At 40.7% G+C, this 21,285-nt stretch overlaps 2 protein-coding genes across 6 annotated transcripts; one reads left to right on the top strand and one right to left on the bottom strand.

Moving 5' to 3' along the window:
* Positions 1-737: 737 nt before the first annotated feature.
* LOC146547225 (gap junction gamma-1 protein-like) lies at positions 738-14,129 on the top strand. 4 transcript variants are annotated; one of them, XM_085266033.1, is made up of 5 exons: positions 738-5,261; positions 10,027-10,298; positions 10,388-10,613; positions 10,714-11,451; positions 12,542-14,129. In XM_085266033.1, the coding sequence occupies exons 2-5, from the start codon at positions 10,059-10,061 to the stop codon at positions 12,553-12,555; spliced, it is 1,218 nt and encodes a 405-aa protein (XP_085122159.1). In that variant the 5' UTR covers positions 738-5,261; positions 10,027-10,058; the 3' UTR covers positions 12,556-14,129. The 4 variants fall into 4 exon arrangements, with proteins under 4 accessions (XP_085122159.1, XP_085122157.1, XP_085122156.1 ...); XM_085266031.1 differs by lacking the exon at positions 738-5,261 and adding an exon at positions 5,300-6,239; XM_085266030.1 differs by lacking the exon at positions 738-5,261 and adding an exon at positions 5,301-6,028.
* Positions 14,130-14,987: 858 nt separating this feature from the next.
* On the bottom strand, positions 14,988-20,463 carry inha (inhibin subunit alpha). 2 transcript variants are annotated; one of them, XM_085265743.1, is made up of 2 exons: positions 19,976-20,463; positions 14,988-15,945 (listed from the first exon to the last, which is right to left on the bottom strand). In XM_085265743.1, exons 1-2 carry the CDS (start codon positions 20,274-20,276, stop codon positions 15,203-15,205), a joined length of 1,044 nt encoding a protein of 347 aa, XP_085121869.1. In that variant the 5' UTR covers positions 20,277-20,463; the 3' UTR covers positions 14,988-15,202. The 2 variants fall into 2 exon arrangements, with proteins under 2 accessions (XP_085121869.1, XP_085121870.1); XM_085265744.1 differs by having other exon boundaries at positions 14,988-15,822.
* Positions 20,464-21,285: the final 822 nt, after the last annotated feature.

Below are 21,285 nucleotides of genomic sequence, written 5' to 3'. Positions count from 1 at the left end.
GAAGAGTGGGACAAAGTTCCACAGCAGTGATGCAAAAGACTCATTACCAGTTATCACAAACACTTGACTGCCGTTCTTGCTGCCAAGAGTGGCACAGTTAGTTATTGAGTTTAGGGGACAGTTGCTTTTTCACAGGTAGGTCTGGATAACTGTGTCCCCTCAACAAATGAACTTATCATTTAAAAACTGCACTTAGTATTCACTCAGGTTATCTAACCTTTAAATGTCTTTGATGATCTGAAACATGCAAGTGTGACCAATATTCAAAGACTGAAATAAGGGAGCAGCACTGTAAATGTGAAGTGTATTGAATGTGTTTTACTAAAATCTTACTTTAAAACATTTGCTAACTTAAGTTTGAAGGGAATCTATTCTGTTTACTAGCATTACCAGACCAGTGTTATCCAGGCAGTTAAATAGTGTAGCGATGTACTAATCAGAGTTCGTAAGTAGTGCTTATTTTTCTCGAACTGTGACCTGATAAATGTATACTGTCTGAAACAAGTAATTTTAAAGTAAATGGAGTAAGATTTAATTTATATAGCATCTTTCAAAAAAAATATCTCAAAATTCTTCACAACCAAAATGCCAAAAACATATGAGCGAGAAGTTTAAAAAGATTAGTTCTGAGCTCATAGGTCACTGAGTCCACGGAGCTGAAGTTCCGAGCGAGAGAGCTCCAGAGTGTGGGAGTCTTTAGTTCTGAGCATCAGCAGGCTCTGGTCACATGACCTCAGGGACGTGCTGGGGTGTATGGATGTAAAAGTCACAACCAGAATCTGAAAATGTGTCCTGAAGTTAATGTGAGCCAGTGCAATGGTGTGAAAGGACCCTCCCACTTACGGTTGGCTGCCTCCTGCAGAGTGCAGTTACACATGTCCTTCATGATACAAACGTCCCAGTGACTTCTGCCGCCACACAGTCTTAAACTAGGGATGGTTGATGTGTGGCTGAGATGACATCGTATAGATCTGGGAGTAGAAAACAACCATCTGAAACTGAGTGTTTACAACTCACTGAAGCCTTTGAAGGGATTAACTTGCACATATGGTGACCTCGTTATTTGAAACTACAAACTTTAATTTAGAGAAGAAAAGACAGCACATAATATTCTGCGTCAAGTCTTCAAGTCTTGATTGTTTAAGGATGTTTATGTTATGTTTCCCGTTAGTCAGTTGAAGCCAAACTGTCGAGCTTGTTCCTGCAAAGCGAAGCTTACTGTGAGTCCAAACCAGAGGCCACCAGGCAAGGTAGGCAACTGCTGGGGGCCCTTGGCCCAGCAGACAACACATTTTTATAATTAACTGAGGAAAGTTATGAAATTTAGATTCAAAGAAATTTGGACGGGGCACTAGAAGTTACGCTAAGTTGTACTGAACTGTACATTATTGTGCTGGATGTGCAGTCTGGTGCACCTATTGTATTTTCTGTATTGTTAATGCAGACTTTGTGGTTTCATGGTGCTAAAATCTGTATTTTTTTTCATCATGTAAAACTCTAAATGGACAGTGCAGCCACAGTGCACATTAGTTTAATCATCTGTATTGGAACTATTACATCGCAGCTATCAAAAGAAAACAGTAAACACTATAGATTGAATGCTGTCTGTAGGCAGGAGCTCAACGTAGAGCTGCTATCCTTCCACACTGAAAGGAGTCAGTCGAGGGAGTTGAGATATAATTTAACTTGAACACCTCCTAGGCAAGTCGTCCTGGCCATGTCGCATGAGGAGGAGGCCACAGGACCCAGGACATGGAGAGATTAAATCTCTTAGCTGGCTTGGGAACTCTTCAATGTCCCCTTGGAAAAGCTGAAGGAGGTGGCTGGGGAGAAGGAGGACCTTTTTGCTTAGACTGCCACACTCACAAGCTAGACTTAAATAAGTGGCAGAAGAAGTGGATAAATGGGCAGATGGTAAACACCCAAGAAGACCGTTCAGAAGTTGAATTTGAGGAATTCTGTAAAACGTTTTAATGTTATTAACATGTTGTTATGAGTACCTTATACTATATCCCTTACTATATCACTGACTTATTTTTCTGGCACCAGTAGCAAAAGAGAAAGATAAAGTGCTTACTCCAAAGGCTGATAATGCCACAGTATTGTTCCACATTTAATGTATTATATCGTAAGTGCACTCTACTCCAAAGACTCCTCCTTATGTTGTTATCCATGTTTCTTTTTTCGTTTCAGTTCAGTCAAAAAAATTGATATTATTTATTTATTTAAACATTTCTAACATAAAGACGATAAAGTCGGAGTTTGGAGGGGTCCCCTGTTAGTATGTGCCCTGGGCCCCAGCAGACTGTGGAATCACCACTGGTTCAGGTTCAGCTCTGTGAAAGTTAACCACCTTCAAGGTACAATTTTTTTTTTTGGTGTTTTACATGTGCTGTGCACATGCTTGTTGAAGCACTGGACAAGCTTCAGTTGCAGCCACGTGGTCGAGGAACCCATCTCTCTCTCTCTCTCTCTCTCCCCCCCAATCCATCCAAAACCAGTGAAGAGCAGCAGGTTTAGCGTTCCTCCTATAAGTCTGATCTGATTCAAACAATAAACACCAACATATTTTGTGGTTGATTCCTTTTATTTACTTTTGTAATTTCAGGTGCAATTGCAGAGGCTGCATACCAGCAGAGATGCTTGCAGCTTAAGATGTTAAAATGTGTTCCCAGCTGATATATAGAAAGGTTACAGCTCCTCCTTTCCCAGTCCACAAATTAAAAAGAAGCAAAGCAATTAAAGCTCATTAGGACTGCAGCTTCGGTACAGATGGAATCTGCGGATTTCAAATAGCACTAACAATGTTAGCATTTGAACTGTACTGAAACAACTTGTGAGCTTATACTAAGGAGGTGTTGTTAGTTTGATTATAGTAATGAGTTTTCTAGTTCTTAAGCAGCTTCTTAATGGCTTATTAAAGAAAAAATAGCCTAGAAGGAAGCAAAGAAGAGAGGCACATAAAACATTTATGGTGAAGTTATACTGTACATCATTAATTCCACTTTATGGTTCTGATATGGCATCTGGGAGCATTTTGCCCACACTCACATTCCCATAATAAGCCATGCATTTCACATTTTTATTATCTTTCTCCATGTGGTAACCGTTTTCTGTCTCTGTTTCTCTGTAAACTCCTTTACAGTTCATTTTCTTCCTGAGGATCGGAGCCTCCTCCATCTTCTTTGCGAGGAAATACTGAAGACCCTTCTGCTTCTTTTTTCTTTCTGTTTTCTGTTTTTGGCTGACAATGTGGTGAAATTAATGATCCCAGAAAGTCAGCCTTGACTAACCCATGAGTCATAATGATTGCATGCTATGAATTTATGTCAGAAAGGTTTATATTTTGGGGAGGCAACAAAGCATCTGAGGCGGATACTTAATCACTGCCACAACTACGCAGGTGGGCTGAAATTAAAAGTGCTCTTTATTAGTACTGAGTCCCTCCCTTAATAAAGCTGTTAATATATTCTCTGCAGGGGTGTCAGCAGGAATTTTGAGTCCCGACAAAGACGTTGCCAACCCCTGTGATGAGTTTTTCGGAAACTGGCTAACTCCAGTGTCATTTTCTGCACGTCTCTTGTCATATTTTCTGCGATCTTGCATATATCTTGCATATATCCCATGCAGGCGAATGAGTTCATGCCTCCCTAACACCATATTTGATCAGCAGATGAAAGCAGGGACAGGATAGTTAGTATGAAAGGGAGCTGGGATGGAGCCACGGCGCAGACATCTGGCTGGACTCGACTTCCCACAGGCTCCTCCAAACATTTCAGGTCCTCTGGTAAATCAGGAGCACTACAGCTGCACTGTGCATGACAGCAAGAAATCTGTTGTTTTGCTGAATGCTCGAGTCAACTAAATTCTTGGATGGTGGGCCTCCTCGTGTAAAAGCTGCAGTCACGCAGTGCTCTGTCAGGCCAAACTGTGGTCCAGGAGGAGGATAATACAGGGGTCCTCAGCAGAAAGACAAACTATTACATTATGGTGGTGTTACACTCTGTGTGCTTTTGTTTTTGCATAAAACAAACAAGAACGTTTAGAGATAAGCAAGAATCGAACTGAAGAAATGTCTCAAGTGGTGTGTCTTTGGCCTTACTTAAAGGGGACCTTCCATGATTTTAAACAGCAAAAATCAGTAACAGTTGTCTAATCTTCCGTGACTCTCGGCGAGCTTTGAAGGCTTCTCGAAGTGATGTCATCTCAGACGAGAGTTTAGAAACCGCAGATACTGATCTTCGAACTGGACGTGAAGCTTTAAAGACGTGGGGCACTTATCAGGAAATGAGGGTCTGATGAGAGATGCTATCAAACTGTGTTATGGGAAGGGTTGGATCCAGCATCCAACATATCTCTGCCCCAGTTCTGACCTGTGCTAATCTGTCTCACGTGAGTCCTTTAAATGTGTGCCAGGTAATTAGAAACGCCTTTATGAAGGTCCATAAAGATTATAATGTTCCGATTAAAAGGATTGCTTTATTAATCATTTTATTTTTGACAGCTGCTTTACAAAAAGAAAAAAAAAGTAAACTATGTCATAATTTTAACTTATGCCAAATACCTATGTAACTTAATTACAAAGATAAATAATTACGGTGATTCTATGGTGGCTCAGAGAGGAAAAATGCTGCCAATGCACATAAAACACAAAAGAAATAGGATTTTTTTTTTTTTTGCAAAAGCTTAATAACAATAAAAATAATGATAATAATAATAATATAGAAAAAAATTAAGTGTTTCTGGGGACACAACTGCATGACCAGGACCAGACAGAAACCAAAACATGTGAAGGACACGCTTAAAAGAAATGAATCGTTCATTGATGTGGTGAGAAAGAAAAAGATGAAGGTAAAGTGTGTTTTAAACCCATGATCCATGTAATACTGTAGATACATGTTTGCTATTTGCTCTGTACTGTTAGCTTGTCACTTCCTCAGCTGGACTTGTAAAATTTGTCCTAAACCCCCCCCCCCCCAAAAAACAAAGTAAAACAGAAAAACAAAGTTGAAATCAAGTGATGTCTCTAAACAAGAAAAGACAAAACCTGAGATTATGAATTCAGCCAAAGCAGCAGCCGGGAGAATTTCATAGTTTGATCCAGGAGTTGAAGATGTATCATGGCTGCTTTTGGACATATTTCATGATGTCAGTGAGGCAGTTTGAAATCTTGTTCGCAGAGCTGGGACCACACCTGAGAGGCAGAGAAATGATTTCAGAGAGCCGATTGACCTGGAGCAGCATCTAGCTTTGTGCCTGAGGTAAAACTGTATTATTTTACCATTTCTATATCTCTGCATCATCGCATAGTCCTGTGCACACTTTGAGCTATGAGCACGCTTGTTACAAAATACATCAATCTGATTGGTCAGAAAATCAGAACAATTTAGCTTGGTTTAAAAAAAAAAAAAAAGTATTGCTGTATTACTGTAAGGCCTTTACCTTTACATTGAGGCAACTCTTGTTGACATTTTGCATTAAGAATAGGCAAGTCCAAAAAATATTTTTAATGCACGAAATATTTGCACAGCCTTTCCAGAGAAATTCTTTTCTTGTAATTACTTTTTTTATAAACAGAATTTTTGGCATTTTTCGGCCTCCATACTAAGTGGCTGCCCTGTTGTGACATACCTTTCGTGTCCAGACAGCAGTTTATCCGGGACATTGCAAAGACCTATAGGATTCCCCTGGTTCTTCACCGTGAGGGCAGAACGGTAGTCGGGCAGCTCAGGTTTCAGGGGCCTCCTCTTGTTCTTGAATGGGGCCGAGTTACGTGGAGGAGGTGCAGCAGCAGCAGGAGGAGGAGGGAAGCAGGAGCCTGCAGGAGTCGCAGACCTCTCTTTCTTTTGTGCTCTCGTTCGGGACCCCAACACATGGGGTCAACGCGGGCTGAATGGCTTCATAGTGAAAGCTGCCTCGGACGCAGACGGTCGGCGTGAGAGAGCGAGCGCGCGCGCGCTAATTAGAAAAACGTGGTGAAGCAATTAAGCGCGAGGAGAGAAGCAGCGCGCCGATTGTAGTGCAGAAGGTGAGTGTTTGGTCTCGAGAAAAGTTAGTGTCGTTTGGTTTTCCTTTTGGAGTTTAGCTGAAGCCGACTGTGGTTTGTTTGTTTTTGTTTTTTTGTGTTTGGTACCCGAGAAGTTTGTTTATTATTTATTTTAAAGAGCAGGGTTTAGTCTAAATATACTGAGTAGGTCCGCGTGGCGAGTTCTGAAGCTGTGCGTGCCGGAGTGTCAGTGGTGAGTCTTCCTATATTCGTCAGTTTTTAAACTAAGGGGAAAAATTTAACACATGGAGACTTTGAATAACGTCACCATTAGTGCGGCTCGCAACATTGTGAGATCACACAGTGCAAGGAAAAAAGTTCTTATATGTAAATAGAAGTTTTTTTAAGGGAGCAGTTCATGTGCTAATGGCTGTTTTGAACTTTCAGAAGTCAGACTCTGAACTTGATGGCTTCATCTTCTAAGAAGAAGAGGATTCTTGTTTCCCCACTGAAGCTTGGCAGGACTTAGTTTTCCTCCAGGAATGCCACAATTTCCAAAACAATTCAGTCTGACTCAGCAAAGCGTATTCGAAGCCTTCAACAGCTCCACCAAGGAGCTTTTAAACTTCCTTCCAGCTACACAAACCGACATCAATCATGTGCATTGACTCCATTTTCCACTTTAGATTTAATTTTTGTCCCTGCTCTCCTCAAAGTCAAACTATTGTAGACAGCAAAAAAAAAAAGATGTGATTTGCATTTGCAGATGCTGGATGGTTCTCCTCCTGCTGCTCTGATTGTATCGGGAGTCCATGTGCCCTCTGTCTGCTCCCTGAACCCTAAGAATCCCAGCTTTCTGCTTTTGGTTAGGCAGGAATGTTAACTTTCCCTTTGTCCAGATCCCTTCCCCAAAAAAACTCTCCACAACCCACCCCACTCATAACTCCTGGAGAGCATAGTGACTCCTGAAGCAGAAAAGGGTTTAAACCACATGAGCAAATAAGCTACTGTTTTTGTTGTTGTTTGTATTTTTTTTTTTTTTTTTTTTTAAAGCCGACTTCAGTGCATTTGTGAGTCTGCACAAAATGCTCAAATTTACTTGAGCCAGATGCATGTTTGTCTTAGTCAAATGTATAGCTGAAAGGCAAATGTTTGGTTTCCTTGGTGTCTTTATCTGGAGGGGAGGGCAGTTTTACAGTGTGTTAACAAGGGGTGCTGTAAAGCCCCCTGAGATGAGTAAATTCTGTGCGTTTGCTGCTGTCTCAACTTATTTTTTTTTTCCCCCTCCCTGCTTCTTTTAGCTCAGCACCTCTAGAAACTCTTAATGGACCCTGAGCATTAGCACGAGCTGAACTCCCTTCTGGAGCAGTCCTGTGCAAAGTGAACAACAGCTGGAAACTCAAAACTATTCTGAGCCCGTGGCACAAAATTGCATTCCTCCTTTTTTTTCTCTTCTTTGTTGTTTTTCTTTTCGTCTTTTTTTTTTTTTAATGTCACCATAGCTGTGATGACACAGTAAATTTTTCTTGTCATTCACCAAACACTCAGCAAAACTCACACATTTGTTTTCTGCAGCTTATTTTTCTTGAGGGGGAGTATGGGATGTTAGGAGATGGTGCAAGAGCACGCAAAGCATATTTATAAAAAAAAAAAGTTTTTAAATGTGCGCACTTGTTTGGCATGTCTGCTTCGCCTTCGTAAATTCTGCTGGCTAGGTCACTGGCTTTTTCCAGGTGCTTGTTCAGGTGACTGATAAGCTTGGTTAGAAACTGATAGCAGGAATTCAGTGAGGTCAAACTGAAATCTCGGCTTCTGGCTTCTTGTTTTGTCTTTTCTTCTTCTAATTAAAGGTTTTTCCTAATTACACTGAGATTAGATGTCCATTATTGGTCAGCCTGCTCGTGCCTTTCATTGCTTGAGAGATGCTTTTGGTCTGTGTGCGGTATTCTTTATATCAGGTCATGTCCTCAATACACACTTAGGCCAAACTGTTGCAATGCAAGAACAAGTTTCAGTGGAGGAAACCAAAGGCAGTGCTGCCCTGGGGGCGGAGGTTTAAAGGGATAAGTCTGCCTTGCTGAATGAATGCCAGAAAGAGGCTTTTAAATTTTAGCAGCAGCCTTTTCTCTCGTCCTCTGAGACCTCTTGGCTAATGTGCCATCTAAAGGTGGATTTTGTAACACTGCGTTGAGGGTAAAATGGATATCACCAGGCAACTGGACTTGTCTCTTGTTTTGTTTTGTTTTTTGTCTCTTTTGTCAGCTTTAGAAAACCAAGTGTACATTTCCCAGGGATGTGAGTGTGATGCCCCTTCTTTAGTAGATGAAGCTTGTAATTTTTTGTTTTCAAAATGTAATTCTAGATTCAGGGCGACGCTGTTGCAGTTCGAAATCTGAGGGGATGATTTCAGGGACCTACTGTCTGGAAGTTTTCATAGCTTTGGTGTGGCTTAGTCTCGTGAGACTAAGGCCTTGTTAATTTTTTTTTTTTTTTTTTTTTTTTTTTTTTTTTGTGGGATATTTTTCCATTACGCAGGTCAGGCTCGGGCAAGTCACTCTAACCATTTTTCAGCGTCAGAAGGTGCCAGGGTTGGAAAAGAAGAATTTCAGAGGACTGGATGATGAACAATGCGTCTGAGTGTCAAATGCTAATCTGAGGAGACAAGCCTACAGATGCCTGTAATGGCTAAAGGCTGATGCTGTTGCAATGAGTCATGAAATGCTGCTTATTTTCTTTGCTACACCCTGTGGTCTAAAAGCGTAATTGTAAAGATGAGCAGTTCATAGAGTCCCTTTTTCTCATCCTCCTCCCCCTCTGTGTTGGTTTCAATCAAATGTGTTTTGAAATAAAGTTATGGTGGCATTTCTCTTTTACAGTGTGTCTGGTGCCCTGTTTGGTTAAAGAATACCCTCATCACAGACTAGACTGATCCAGGATGTGTTTTGAAACTGAGTTCAGTCAGGCTTTAGCCAGAATTGGAGGGGAAAAGCACAAAGCTAATCTTATCTTGATCAGTTATTAAACTGCTACATCAACTCTAAATGTTATTTCCAGCTGGCTGCTAAAGCTTACAGCCACTGCTGTAAGACTTTTTGCACATTACTTTTTGAGTATTTGCCACACTTGAAGGAATTTAAAAGAATAGTTTCTGGTGCAGAGTTGGAGAGCAAATTCCTAGATCTAGTCACTGCTATAATATCATAATTCCTGCAGCCTGGAGCCACAGCAGGTCTCCTCAGAGCTAGCTGCAACTTGCCAGTTGCCTCTTTGATTCTGATTAAGCATCTCTAGCTTGGCGTGGCAGTGAGGTGTAGGAATGTTGGTTCTCGAAAATGCTGCTAGGGACTAGTGCACTCTGACCAACAAGACTGATTCGCATTTAAAGACTTGTATGTCTGACCTGGGTTTAAACCACCTGTATGGGCCTCGTGTTACTTGATACCAAATGTGTGGCTTTTGTTTATCTATTTATTTTTTAAGATTTGTTGTGGAGACTTTCTTGGAATACCTGCATTTCCAAATGCATGGTTTTAATCTTCTTTTGGGTGTGAAAGCTTATCATTTGGTTTCTTCTAGTGACTTTCGGTTGAAGTAATGCTTCAATATTTAACTTAATTGAATAAGAGCTCGAAATGTTTATTTTCTGTACATACAGAGGTCCTTTAACAAGGTTGTTCAAAGTCATCACACTGATTGAATGTTTTGTTTTTGTCCCCCCCCAGCATACAAAACATCTGCTGTGGGCACTCAACAAGGCGTTTATGTGTGTGTGTGTGTGTGTGTGTGTGTGTGTGTGGTTGGATTACATTTCTGTGGATCAGCCTATAATTATTCAGCTAATTGTTTCATACTTAATGATAAACATCTGCTGTATGACCATCTGTCCACAAAGGCTTCTTTTAGTTGCTGTGATCCTAAAATAAGACATGCATAAACCTCACAGATTCACAGGCTGCTGTTCTTGCTCGCTTTGATTTTTATGAATGCAAAACGAAGTTTTCCCATCACTTCTCAGTCTCATGCTTTTGTTTTGAACCCAGAGCTAACTTAGTGGTCCGATCACCTTGGCACCATGAGTTGGAGCTTTCTAACCCGTCTGCTGGATGAGATATCCAACCACTCCACCTTCGTGGGGAAGGTCTGGCTGACTGTGCTCATCATCTTCCGCATTGTGCTGACGGCCGTTGGCGGCGAAACCATCTACTATGATGAACAGAGCAAATTTGTCTGCAACACACAGCAGCCTGGTTGTGAGAACGTGTGCTATGATGCATTTGCGCCGCTCTCACATGTCAGATTCTGGATCTTCCAGGTGAGCTCTAGCAAAAGAAGGCTGTCGGTGTTTATTTTACTCACACAAAACAGTACTGTTAATGTCAACATGCATACATTTACCTCCAGGTGATCATGATCACCACCCCAACCATAATGTACCTTGGATTTGCCATGCACAAGATCGCCCGCATGGAAGAGACGGACTTTCGGCCGGGCCCAAAGCGGAAGAAGAGAATACCAATCATCAAACGTGGGGCTGCGAGGGACTATGAAGAGGTAGAGGACAACGGAGAAGAAGACCCAATGATTGCTGAAGAGATTGAACCAGAAAAGACAGACAAAGCAGAACAAAGTAGGGCAGCAGTACGTCTTTCACAAAGCATCTTTAATGTTCTAATAGATTACAACCCCTACTTGATACTAAGTTGGCTTCTAATGTTTCTGTTTTCAAGGCTCAGAGAAAAAACATGATGGTCGCCGGCGGATCTTGCGTGACGGCCTGATGAAAGTCTATGTGTGCCAACTGCTGTGGCGCTCTGCCTTTGAGGTGGCCTTCCTTTTTGGGCAGTATATTCTTTACGGCTTCGAGGTGATTCCCTCCTATGTCTGCACTCGTTCTCCGTGCCCGCACACGGTGGACTGCTTTGTTTCCCGTCCCACGGAGAAGACGATCTTCCTTCTGGTGATGTACGTTGTGTCCTTTCTCTGCCTTCTCCTCACCATCCTGGAAATCATCCATTTGGGTATCGGCAGCATCCGTGACACTTTCCGCAGGCGGGCCACCCTCAACACACGCACCTCCCGTCCACCGGCCTCACGCTCCATGCCTACAGCTCCACCAGGATACCACGCCACCATGAAAAAGGAGAAAATGAAAGAGCTGAGGGACTTGCCAATGGGTGATTCTGGGCGAGAGAGTATTGGGGATGAGGGTCCCTCGTCCAGGGAGCTCGAGCGGTTGAGAAGACACCTGAGGCTGGCCCAGCAGCACCTGGACCTCGCCTACCAGGTGGATGAAGGAAGTCCTTCACGCAGCAGCAGCCCAGAGGTTAACACAGCTGCACAGACTGCTGCAGAGCAGAACCGTCTCAATTTTGCCCAGGAGAAGCAAGGAGAGGCGAGCGAGAAAGGTAAAGAAGACGCTCGGACCTCCATTCGACACACTGAATTTGACACAGATGAACCAGGAGGTAGAGTTCAGCCTTCAATAATCAAAACCAAATCATTTATTTATATAAAAAGCCAAACATTCAGCTAAATGTGGTTCAGGTTTCTCAAAAGTAAGAGTTTGCCACTCTTCTGTTTTGTATAACTGTAAATTAACAACATTTGGGTTTTGGACTGTTAAAAATTGAAGAAAATTATTTGCAGCTCTAAACCATGGAGAAAATATTTAGAAGAGGAGTATTGCCAGCATATAAAAGTACTTTTTCTATAAATAAATTAGGGCTGGAAGATGTGATTAATCAGCTAAAATCATAGACTCTGTGAAACATGTAGCCACAGTGACCTCACCCACTGGTTTGTGGGTTTGCATTTTGAAGCCTCAACTTTAGCTTTATGGCTGCTGCCATCTTGCTTGTCTTAAGACTGAAGTGACCATATTTGGGCAAGATGGTGGAGTGCTAAGGTATTAGCTAATGCTAGAGAGTTTGGTTGGAAAGCTGCACATGGAATCCAGTGGTGCATTGCCCAGTCCGGGTTAGCTTCTAAGGGACCTAGAGATACAATATTAGATTTTAACTTGGCAGACTGAAGCACAGATTATAACAGGTTGTGAGTACAGTTAACTGTACAAAGTAATTATTTACCAGGTGATTGCATCATTATGATGATGATGGCTGCCGACTACAGCCGTCTTCTTCCACCAAAGTGGTATTAAAACAATTAAGTAGTCCTATCATGACTTGGAATAGTGTGTGGGTTTTTTTTTTAAATGGGCCTCAAGTGGCCATTAGAGGAACTGCAGTTATAGAGATCCAACCCTTCATTGTTGGCTTTCCATCATTTAGTTGTTTGAAATTTTGTCCAGTCAGCACTCTAAAATTCAAGGATGGCACTAACCTTAATATTTGGCACATGGAAACCAGAGAAGAATATTGAATCTTTCTACTTCCAGCCGATTATGTAAATACAGGCTTAACTTTGGACTTTATGTCAGATTTCTATTTATTTTTTGTGGTTTATTTCCTACTTTGGTTTGACCTAAAAACATCAGAAAAAATCTCAGTTTTAAGTGAACATGCATGCTTAATAATCTCTGGTCTCTTTATCTTCTAGGGATACATGCCTGAGCGTGCTTCCTGCCTCAAATGTCTGTCCTTTCATTCCTACTGGCCTTAAACACATGGGGGAAGCACATATGGGAATGCAGTCAGACCACTGAGGGAGACCAAAGTGTGTGTAATATGTGTGCGTGTGTTTGTGTGTGGGGATGAGAGAAATGTGCCTTTCAGTATTAGAGGTCAGTTGAAAACAAAGAAATGCTGACTGAGCGGTGTTGTGACAAATGGTTAATTTCCACGACTCTAAACTTGAAAGCTTGCCGACCTACATCCAAACTTTGACTGTGCCTTTGGCTAGACCTCGTCTACCCCATGTTCTTTCGTCATCTCTGTGTTTTGTTGCATTGCAATAACCTGTCCATTATAAGACCACGCAAGGATTATTGTAAGCTTCAGCTGAGTGTATTTTTTTTATTTTTTTTTGTTTGGTTCACAAGAGAGGCTTTTATTTTTTATTAATGTTTCTGAATGTTGATGTCTCACTTGGTTGAAGCTTATTGGTCTCAAATCTTAAACATGACCTTGCGTTATGTAATGTTTTTGAGTATGTGCAGAAGCTTGTTAAGTGGGGCTAAACCTGTAACTGGATGAGTCATCTTTAATTTAAATGTTGGGAATTATTGGTGTATTAGCCAGATAATTCCACTTCAGAAATGTTTGACAGAAAGATTTTTTTTTTTTTCTATTTCTTTTCGAAGCCTATTTACCCAAATCAGCCAAAAATATTTACCTGGGAAATGCTTGAATTCTTTAATCAACAGGAACCGTTCCACACATTTCCAACAATCATCTTTGTACAATCATTTTACCGGCCTTTATTTAAGTTTTTTTTTTTTTGTTTTTTTTGACCAAACGTTGTAGGCTAGTGACATTTGTGTAGAAGGAAGTGTTGTCATGCAAATACCACCTCAGCATTTCAATGTTAATCCTTTCCTAAATTATGTTCTAAAACAAATATTTAGTGTTCGTTGGGGCAGAAAGTTGGAAAATAAATTCACTTTTTGTGGTTTTTCATGCTAACTGGCTAGAAACATCTGTTTTCTGGGGCACTGTCAAACATGTAATTCCACTCTTGTCTTTACAAATTTACATTCTTCTTTAGTGAGACATATTTTCCGTCCTTGACATGCAACCTCTTTCTCCTTCTCCTTCGTGCTGAAACACGGATACCTTTGTGCATCCCGGGAAAGAAGGAGGAAGAAAAGCCAAGCTGAGGAAAGGATGACAGTTTGCTGACGCACAGCCTGGTGCCATGTAAACATGTAATCTTCAACTCACCGTGAGATTCCTTCCTTCCTTTTTTTTTTTTTTCTTTTTTTTTTTGTGTTCAGTAGCTTTCAGTATTCATACAGTTGAAACGTTTTCATAGTTGGTTTTATATCCTGGAGAACAAAGTGCGGATCGCCAAAGAACTGTTGCTGTATTCTTATAATCATCTCACTTCCAGTTTTGCTACTTATTTCGAGGTACGACATTAAATTTTTGAGTATAGTACTTTTTTTTTCTATTGCAAGTTTTGTAGTTATTGTAACTGTAGAGATTATTTTGTCTTCAGAGTAAATAAATATATTTGAAATCGTTTACTCCTGTCCTTGATTTGATTTATTTATTTATTTTTAATAATTGTTTAAACCTGTGGTTGAATTGCAGTCTGCTCAATATGTATTAACATGTTAATTTATCAATTAAAATGAAAATTTATTGGATTGTAAAAACGAGTGACATCTGTTAGTTACCCTGACATCTACAGGGTCAGTCATACTGTTTAAGGTAAAATGATGGGTTTTAAAGTAGGCCTACTATGCCCTCCAGAGGAATAATCAAGTAATGGTTAAAAGGGGTTTAAATGAGCTCAAACTATTTCACTATGTCACTTTGGTTTATTATTATAATAATAATAATAATAATAATCTTTCAGTGGCCCAATAAGGGAAGAACCCAATTTTCCCCTTGATTTAGTCGTTAAATTGGTCAATTGGGGGTTCTGGATTAATTCAGCAAGCAAAGCAAACATATCGACCAAGTCCTCATCAGGTATGAATTGAGTTTTAAGCAATGTATCTAAAATGCCAAATTTATGCATACATATCCAAAAAAATTGGTATAGCAAATATGCGACTAAGTTATGTGGAAAGGAACAGATGTATAGAACTCAATAGATAAATTAAACAAGGAAATTTTAACAGAAATTGTAATTTTAAGTTGATCGTGTCATTGGCCATTTTTACAATGTTCAATTTATTTAATTTACGGCAGTAAGGACTTTAATTGATGGTTAAAGTGTTCCTAGAAAAAGTATCTTAAATTTTATTGACTTTAATTTTTAGCACATGTAGAACTATATCTTACACTTCCTTGTATGACTGTGTGTTGAATATTGATGTGAGGTACACTAAGCAGTACCAGTGAAAGGGTGAAAACAACACATTAAACAAACAAAACCCGCTAAATAACACTTTAATCAAGGTTAACATATAAAGTACAATCTGTTTTGAGGCTTATGTAGCACACACCCAAACTAGAGAACAATCAGGACAGAATTGTAAGTGAATAAGACAAAATCAAGTTTAATAAGAGCAGTAATCAAATTTCAACTGTGACTTGTAAGTAAACTGAAATCTTTTATTTGGGTGAACTGGCCTTTAAGGTCTGATGTTCAGATACATGTACACTCTTCAGGTATAATGTTAGGCAAGGTCTCATACTTGAATGAGTATCCACCATCAGATGTCGTGGTGATCCTCAGGGACCTCATGGTCCCCGGGACGGGAGCGCAACACTGAGTGATCCCCAACATTGCAGTGGTTAGATCCCCACCCGAGCAGTTTCCGTGACAGTAGTAAAACGTCAGCACTTTCGGATGGACGATCCAGTTGTCCCACCCTAGCTCCTCAAAGCTGATGTCGATCTCTGCTCGGTGGCAGTCGCTGTGTAGAGGCCTTTCCTGAGAGGGCCGCTGCAGAAGATAGATGGCAGAGGGAGACCAAGGAATGGTCACTGCTGCATTGCGGGGTGACCGGGAAGGTCCACGAGGTTGAACATGGAGGTGAAGAAAGGGCATCTTGTCTGGTTCTCCTGCGTGGCACTGACAGGCTGGACAGTGGACCTGAAGAAGAAAGGGGCCTTCGGCGACAAGGGCCAGCAGGTTCTGATCCAGATGGTAGGTGGTCCATCCATCAGAGCTTGAATTTGATGGAGCCTCCGCTGCCTGGAGTCGTTCTAGTGCTGTGGTTACAATGAAAAGCTGGGCGGAGGAGTTAGCTGTGACTGCTTCGCCTGCAAAGAACCAGAAGTGGGCTGATGTGACTACAGTGTCCTGGCTGTTGATGGAGGGCTGGAAGTAATATGTCATATGTCTGTTTGCAGTTTCTCCCTGAGCTGAGTCCGATTTGGTGCAGTCTACAGGGAGACATCAGATTAAAAAAACAAACAAACATCTGTTAGCCTACTTAACACTTTCTTTCATCTCTAAGCACAAAGTGAAATTCTTCACAGTGAACAGCGGTGATGAAGATGTGTACATCACAGCACAGTCACTTAAGAAGGCACTTGGCTGAGTGACGAAACGTTTCTCCCACTGAAAACGCTACGTCCAGATGAACAGAACCAACTTTTGGTGATTTACTTACCTGGATGACTGAGCATGCATCAGGACACTGACAGGTATGATTACTAATTTGGATCCAGCATGAACTTCTTTCAACCTGAGAGGACACTAACAAGTTTATTTCAGCCTAGTATAAGGTTATTCTTTGACAGTTAAGTTAAACCCCAAATTACACATGCCCCATCTACACACATTTATTTAAAAAATTGTTTTCTACTTGCCTTTTATTATTTAAAAAACTGCATTGTGTTGGCTTTGTTTCTTTCCTACATGTAGTTAATGTGTCTAAACATGAGTTAAGTTTATAAAAATTAAGTGTTGCAGATAAAGTACACATCTCTGCCAGTTTACTGCAACATAACTACAGTGGGGCAAAAAAGTATTTAGTCAGCCACCGATTGTGCAAGTTCCCCCACTTAAAATGATGACAGAGGTCAGTAATTTGCACCAGAGGTACACTTCAACTGTGAGAGACAGAATGTGAAAAAAAAATCCATGAATCCACATGGTAGGATTTGTAAAGAATTTATTCGTAAATCACGGTGGAAAATAAGTATTTGATCACCTCAAACAAGGAAAATCTCTGGCTCTCACAGACCTGTAACGTCTTCTGTAAGAAGCTTTTCTGTCCCCCACTCGTTACCTGTATGAATGGCACCTGTTTGAACTCATCATCTGTATAAAAGACACCTGTCCACAGCCTCAAACAGTCAGACTCCAAACTCCGCCATGGCCAAGACCAAAGAGCTTTCGAAGGACACCAGGAAAAGTATTGTAGACCTGCACCAGACTGGGAAGAGTGAATCTACAATAGGCAAGCAGCTTGGTGTGAAAAAATCAACTGTGGGAGCAATCATCAGAAAATGGAAGACATACAAGACCACTGATAATCTCCCTCGATCTGGGGCTCCACGCAAGATCTCATCCCGTGGGGTCAAAATGATCATGAGAACGGTGAGCAAAGATCCCAGAACCACACGGGGGGACCTGGTGAATGACCTGCAGAGAGCTGGGACCAAAGTAACAAAGGTCACCATCAGTAACACACTTCAACGGCAGGGAATCAAATCCCGCAGTGCCAGACGTGTTCCGTTGTTGAAGCCAGTGCATGTCCAGGCCCGTCTGAAGTTTGCCAGAGAGCACATGGATGATACAGCAGAGGATTGGGAGAATGTCATGTGGTCAGATGAAACCAAAGTAGAACTTTTTGGTATAAACTCAACTCGTCGTGTTTGGAGGAAGAAGAATACTGAGTTGCATCCCAAGAACACCATACCTACTGTGAAGCATGGGGGTGGAAACATCATGCTATGGGGCTGTTTTTCTGCCAAGGGGACAGGACGACTGATCCGTGTTAAGGACAGAATGAATGGGGCCATGTATCGTGAGATTTTGAGCCAAAACCTCCTTCCATCAGTGAGAACTTTGAAGATGAAACGAGGCTGGGTCTTCCAACATGACAATGATCCAAAACACACCGCCCGGGCAACAAAGGAGTGGCTCCGTAAGAAGCATTTGAAAGTCCTGGAGTGGCCTAGCCAGTCTCCAGACCTCAACCCCATAGAAAATCTGTGGCGGGAGTTGAAAGTCCGTGTTGCTCGGCGACAGCCCCAAAACATCACTGCTCTCGAGAAGATCTGCATGGAGGAATGGGCCAAAATACCAGCTACTGTGTGTGCAAACCTGGTAAAGACCTATAGTAAACGTTTGACCTCTGTTATTGCCAACAAAGGTTATGTTACAAAGTATTGAGTTGTATTTTTGTTATTGACCAAATACTTATTTTCCACCCTGATTTACGAATAAATTCTTTACAAATCCTACCATGTGGATTCATGGATTTTTTTTTTTCACATTCTGACTCTCACAGTTGAAGTGTACCTCTGGTGCAAATTACTGACCTCTGTCATCATTTTAGGTGGGGGAACTTGCACAATCGGTGGCTGACTAAATACTTTTTTGCCCCACTGTATAAGTAAGGCTGCATTACAATATGCAGCACTGAAATTTAAGCATTGTCACCACCTAGGAGGTTGTGTTTTTAGTAGTGTTTGTGTGCATGCATGCCATTATGTTTGTAAAAACAATGGCTCAAACAGTTGAATGAATTCTGATAAAACTTTGCAGGAGTGTAAAGTGGGATCATGTTAACAATCCATTAAAATTTGGCTTAAATGCACCATTGTCTTCAAGGTCAGCTTAATGATTTATTGGTTGAAAATTGATAAAAAGCCTTATGACTTGATAACTATGATTCTTACAAGTGTGGTGTGTCAACACATACCTCTCATAGACCTCTCCTTTAAGGTCAAGTTTGATTGATCTGAAGGTCAAAGTGTTAATAATGCTAACAAGAACCATTTAAAATGACAAGAGGTTTTCACTCTGACCACACTTACTGATATGATACTATGGTAAGTACTGTAAGAAATACCGTCCAGGGAGTGAGCCACCTCGGCAGACAGCACTTCAGGGCGAGTGCCATTAGTTCCATTACATTTTAGAGAAGGCAAATATATTTAAAACTAATGTCTCTGAGGTTGCAACTCACACTATAACAGTGATGGATAAACAGCACTGGCAAACTTTTTTTTCCCCCAAAAATCCCATATTTATTAATGGAAACTTTAGAGCCAACAATCCGTTTCACCCTTTTTTTGAGGTGTTCTATTTTATTTTCAATTAGACAAGAATTATCATTAAAGGTGATCAGGTGTGTTCAAAGGTTACCAAAATAAATCGACTTTTAATTCACATACAAAGAGTGATATAACATAAAGCTTGAGGAACTTCAGTGAAGGTGATGAATATCAGTAGATCAGGTTAATTTTAAACAACTTACTTTTGTGTGTATTTTGTGAGTTTTTGAAACTTTTATACACTCTATGTTGGTTGTAACAGAGAGTGTATAAAAGACAGATGGTGCTGCCACCATGGGGTGAAAAGAGAACATTACACATTATTGATTCTGTTTGTGGCAGCGGGCCAGAACTAATACGTTTTAAGGAAGGAGCGAGGGGACATATAAAATCTGATTTAGTGCCATGATTGGCCCGGGACAGACTTTGGACATCGCCCTGTCTAAGGACATAAAGACTAAATCACATATCTGTCTACCTAACTATTAATTGTTTTATTTGGAACATGTAAATATACCTAAAATAGCAGAATACATTGTCTGAGAAGCTTCTTCAGTTCTCCTCAGAACTGAAGAAGCTTCTCGGATGAGAGGTGAAACGTCTTCAAATAACTTAAAGATGTCCAGATGCTTTTCTTTCCAAGCTCCTTAGAGAGCAGAATACATTGTAAATAGGAAAATAAAACAAAGTTAATATGCTGAGTTGTTGTGAATGTCTCTATATTTTACACAATTTAGATGCTTGGAAAGGAGTAGGATGAAGTTTACACTTATTTGATCCCACCACCCTTAATACTATTACATAATTTTGATTATTCAGTGTATCTTATTATCTTACTACCTGGCATTTGGATAGATGCAATTCTGCTGCGCATCATTTTGTTTTTACTACTAATACAAATGTATATTAATGGATGTTAAAAGAAGTAAAAATATGTATAACCATCTATAATATACAAATAATAAACTTTGCAAGGAAATTTTGCAGAAAAATTTTGCAAATAATGGCATCCTTATGGTTTTCATTTAGAATAAGATCTATTAAAACTTAAAGTCAAAATGTATCCGTATACTGTTTTATTTGTAAGAGTAAGAGGACATTTGACCTGTTGATCGATTTAAAGACCCGTGTGGAGTTTTAGACTCACTCCACTCAAACAGATAAGTGCAAAAGAATTTCTCACCTGAACCCGGGAACAGAATTATTTGCGATGATTCCTGGTTCGGACGGGTTTGAGGATTAACCCATGATGTTCTGCTTGTCCTGTGGGCCCTCTGGTGCACGTGCCTCGTATCAGGAGGTACCCTGTCTGCATCGGGACCTTGCAGCGTGCTCAGAGGGGGTTCTTCGAGCCCGAGACCTTCCAGAACCCGTACTTTGAACCAGGATAGCACAGCCCCACGGGACAGCTCCTCACCCATGCAAGCTTGAATTATACCATGGATGCAAAGAGGACCCAGGATGAGGACAGTACAGGACACCATGACTATATATCTTGAAACTCTTGATGAGAGGGGGAAAAAAAATCCTTAAAGTAGGCGCAACAATTTTTACAGCTTCAGAGTCTGCCTTGTTTGTCTGGTTACCTCTAGAAAATGGATTCCCTCCTGTTGCTTTCCCTGTTTTCTAACATATTTGTTTTGTCTCTGCGTGCTATCTGCCTCTGAGGGAAGTCTGTGAAGTAAGGCATTCTGCTGGTGAAACAAATGGAAGATAAAGAGTGACCTTGACGGATTGGATGTTACACACAGTAACAGGGGAATGTGTCTCTGTCTGCTTCTTTGTCCTACTCAGTTGTTTCTGGGTAGATTGGTTTACTTTAATCTTCAGCATACAGATAAAAACATATAAATGCCACAAATATATAAACTTCTCCTTTTTTATTTAATGTGAATTAAATTTAGGCATCTGTCAAGACATTCCTCCTCTCAGATTTCTGTATGCTTCCATGTTGCACACTCTTACACACACACACACACACACACACACACACACACACACACACAAAAGCAGTAATACATTTTGAAATGATAGGAAGGAAATTGGAAATCCTTTCAAAATTAGGAATAAATCTACCTGTGATCACTAAATCTGTAGTCTGGCATTAAGCTGAACACACACAGCTGTCAAAAACAAAATGCCTTTGTCTGCGCCTCTTTATCTGACTGACCTTGAATCCCTGTCTGGGAAAATGTTTTCCGTGGTTTAGGTTTGAGGAGAATTTACAGTGGGGCAAAAAAGTATTTAGTCAGCCACCGATTGTGCAAGTTCCCCACCTAAAATGATGACAGAGGTCAGTAATTTGCACCAGAGGTACACTTCAACTGTGAGAGACAGAATGTGAAAAAAAAAAAAAATCCATGAATCCACATGGTAGGATTTGTAAAGAATTTATTCGTAAATCAGGGTGGAAAATAAGTATTTGGTCAATAACAAAAATACAACTCAATACTTAGTAACATAACCTTTGTTGGCAATAACAGAGGCCAAACG

The sequence above is a fragment of the Mchenga conophoros genome, linkage group LG23 (genome assembly GCF_057382185.1).
Source record: "Mchenga conophoros isolate Kocher_MC1m ecotype Shallow Benthic linkage group LG23, M_conophoros_male_GT1.1, whole genome shotgun sequence".
NCBI lineage: Eukaryota > Metazoa > Chordata > Actinopteri > Cichliformes > Cichlidae > Mchenga > Mchenga conophoros.
Note: the sequence above shows the minus strand (reverse complement) of the source record. Positions and strands in the feature narration are given on the sequence as shown.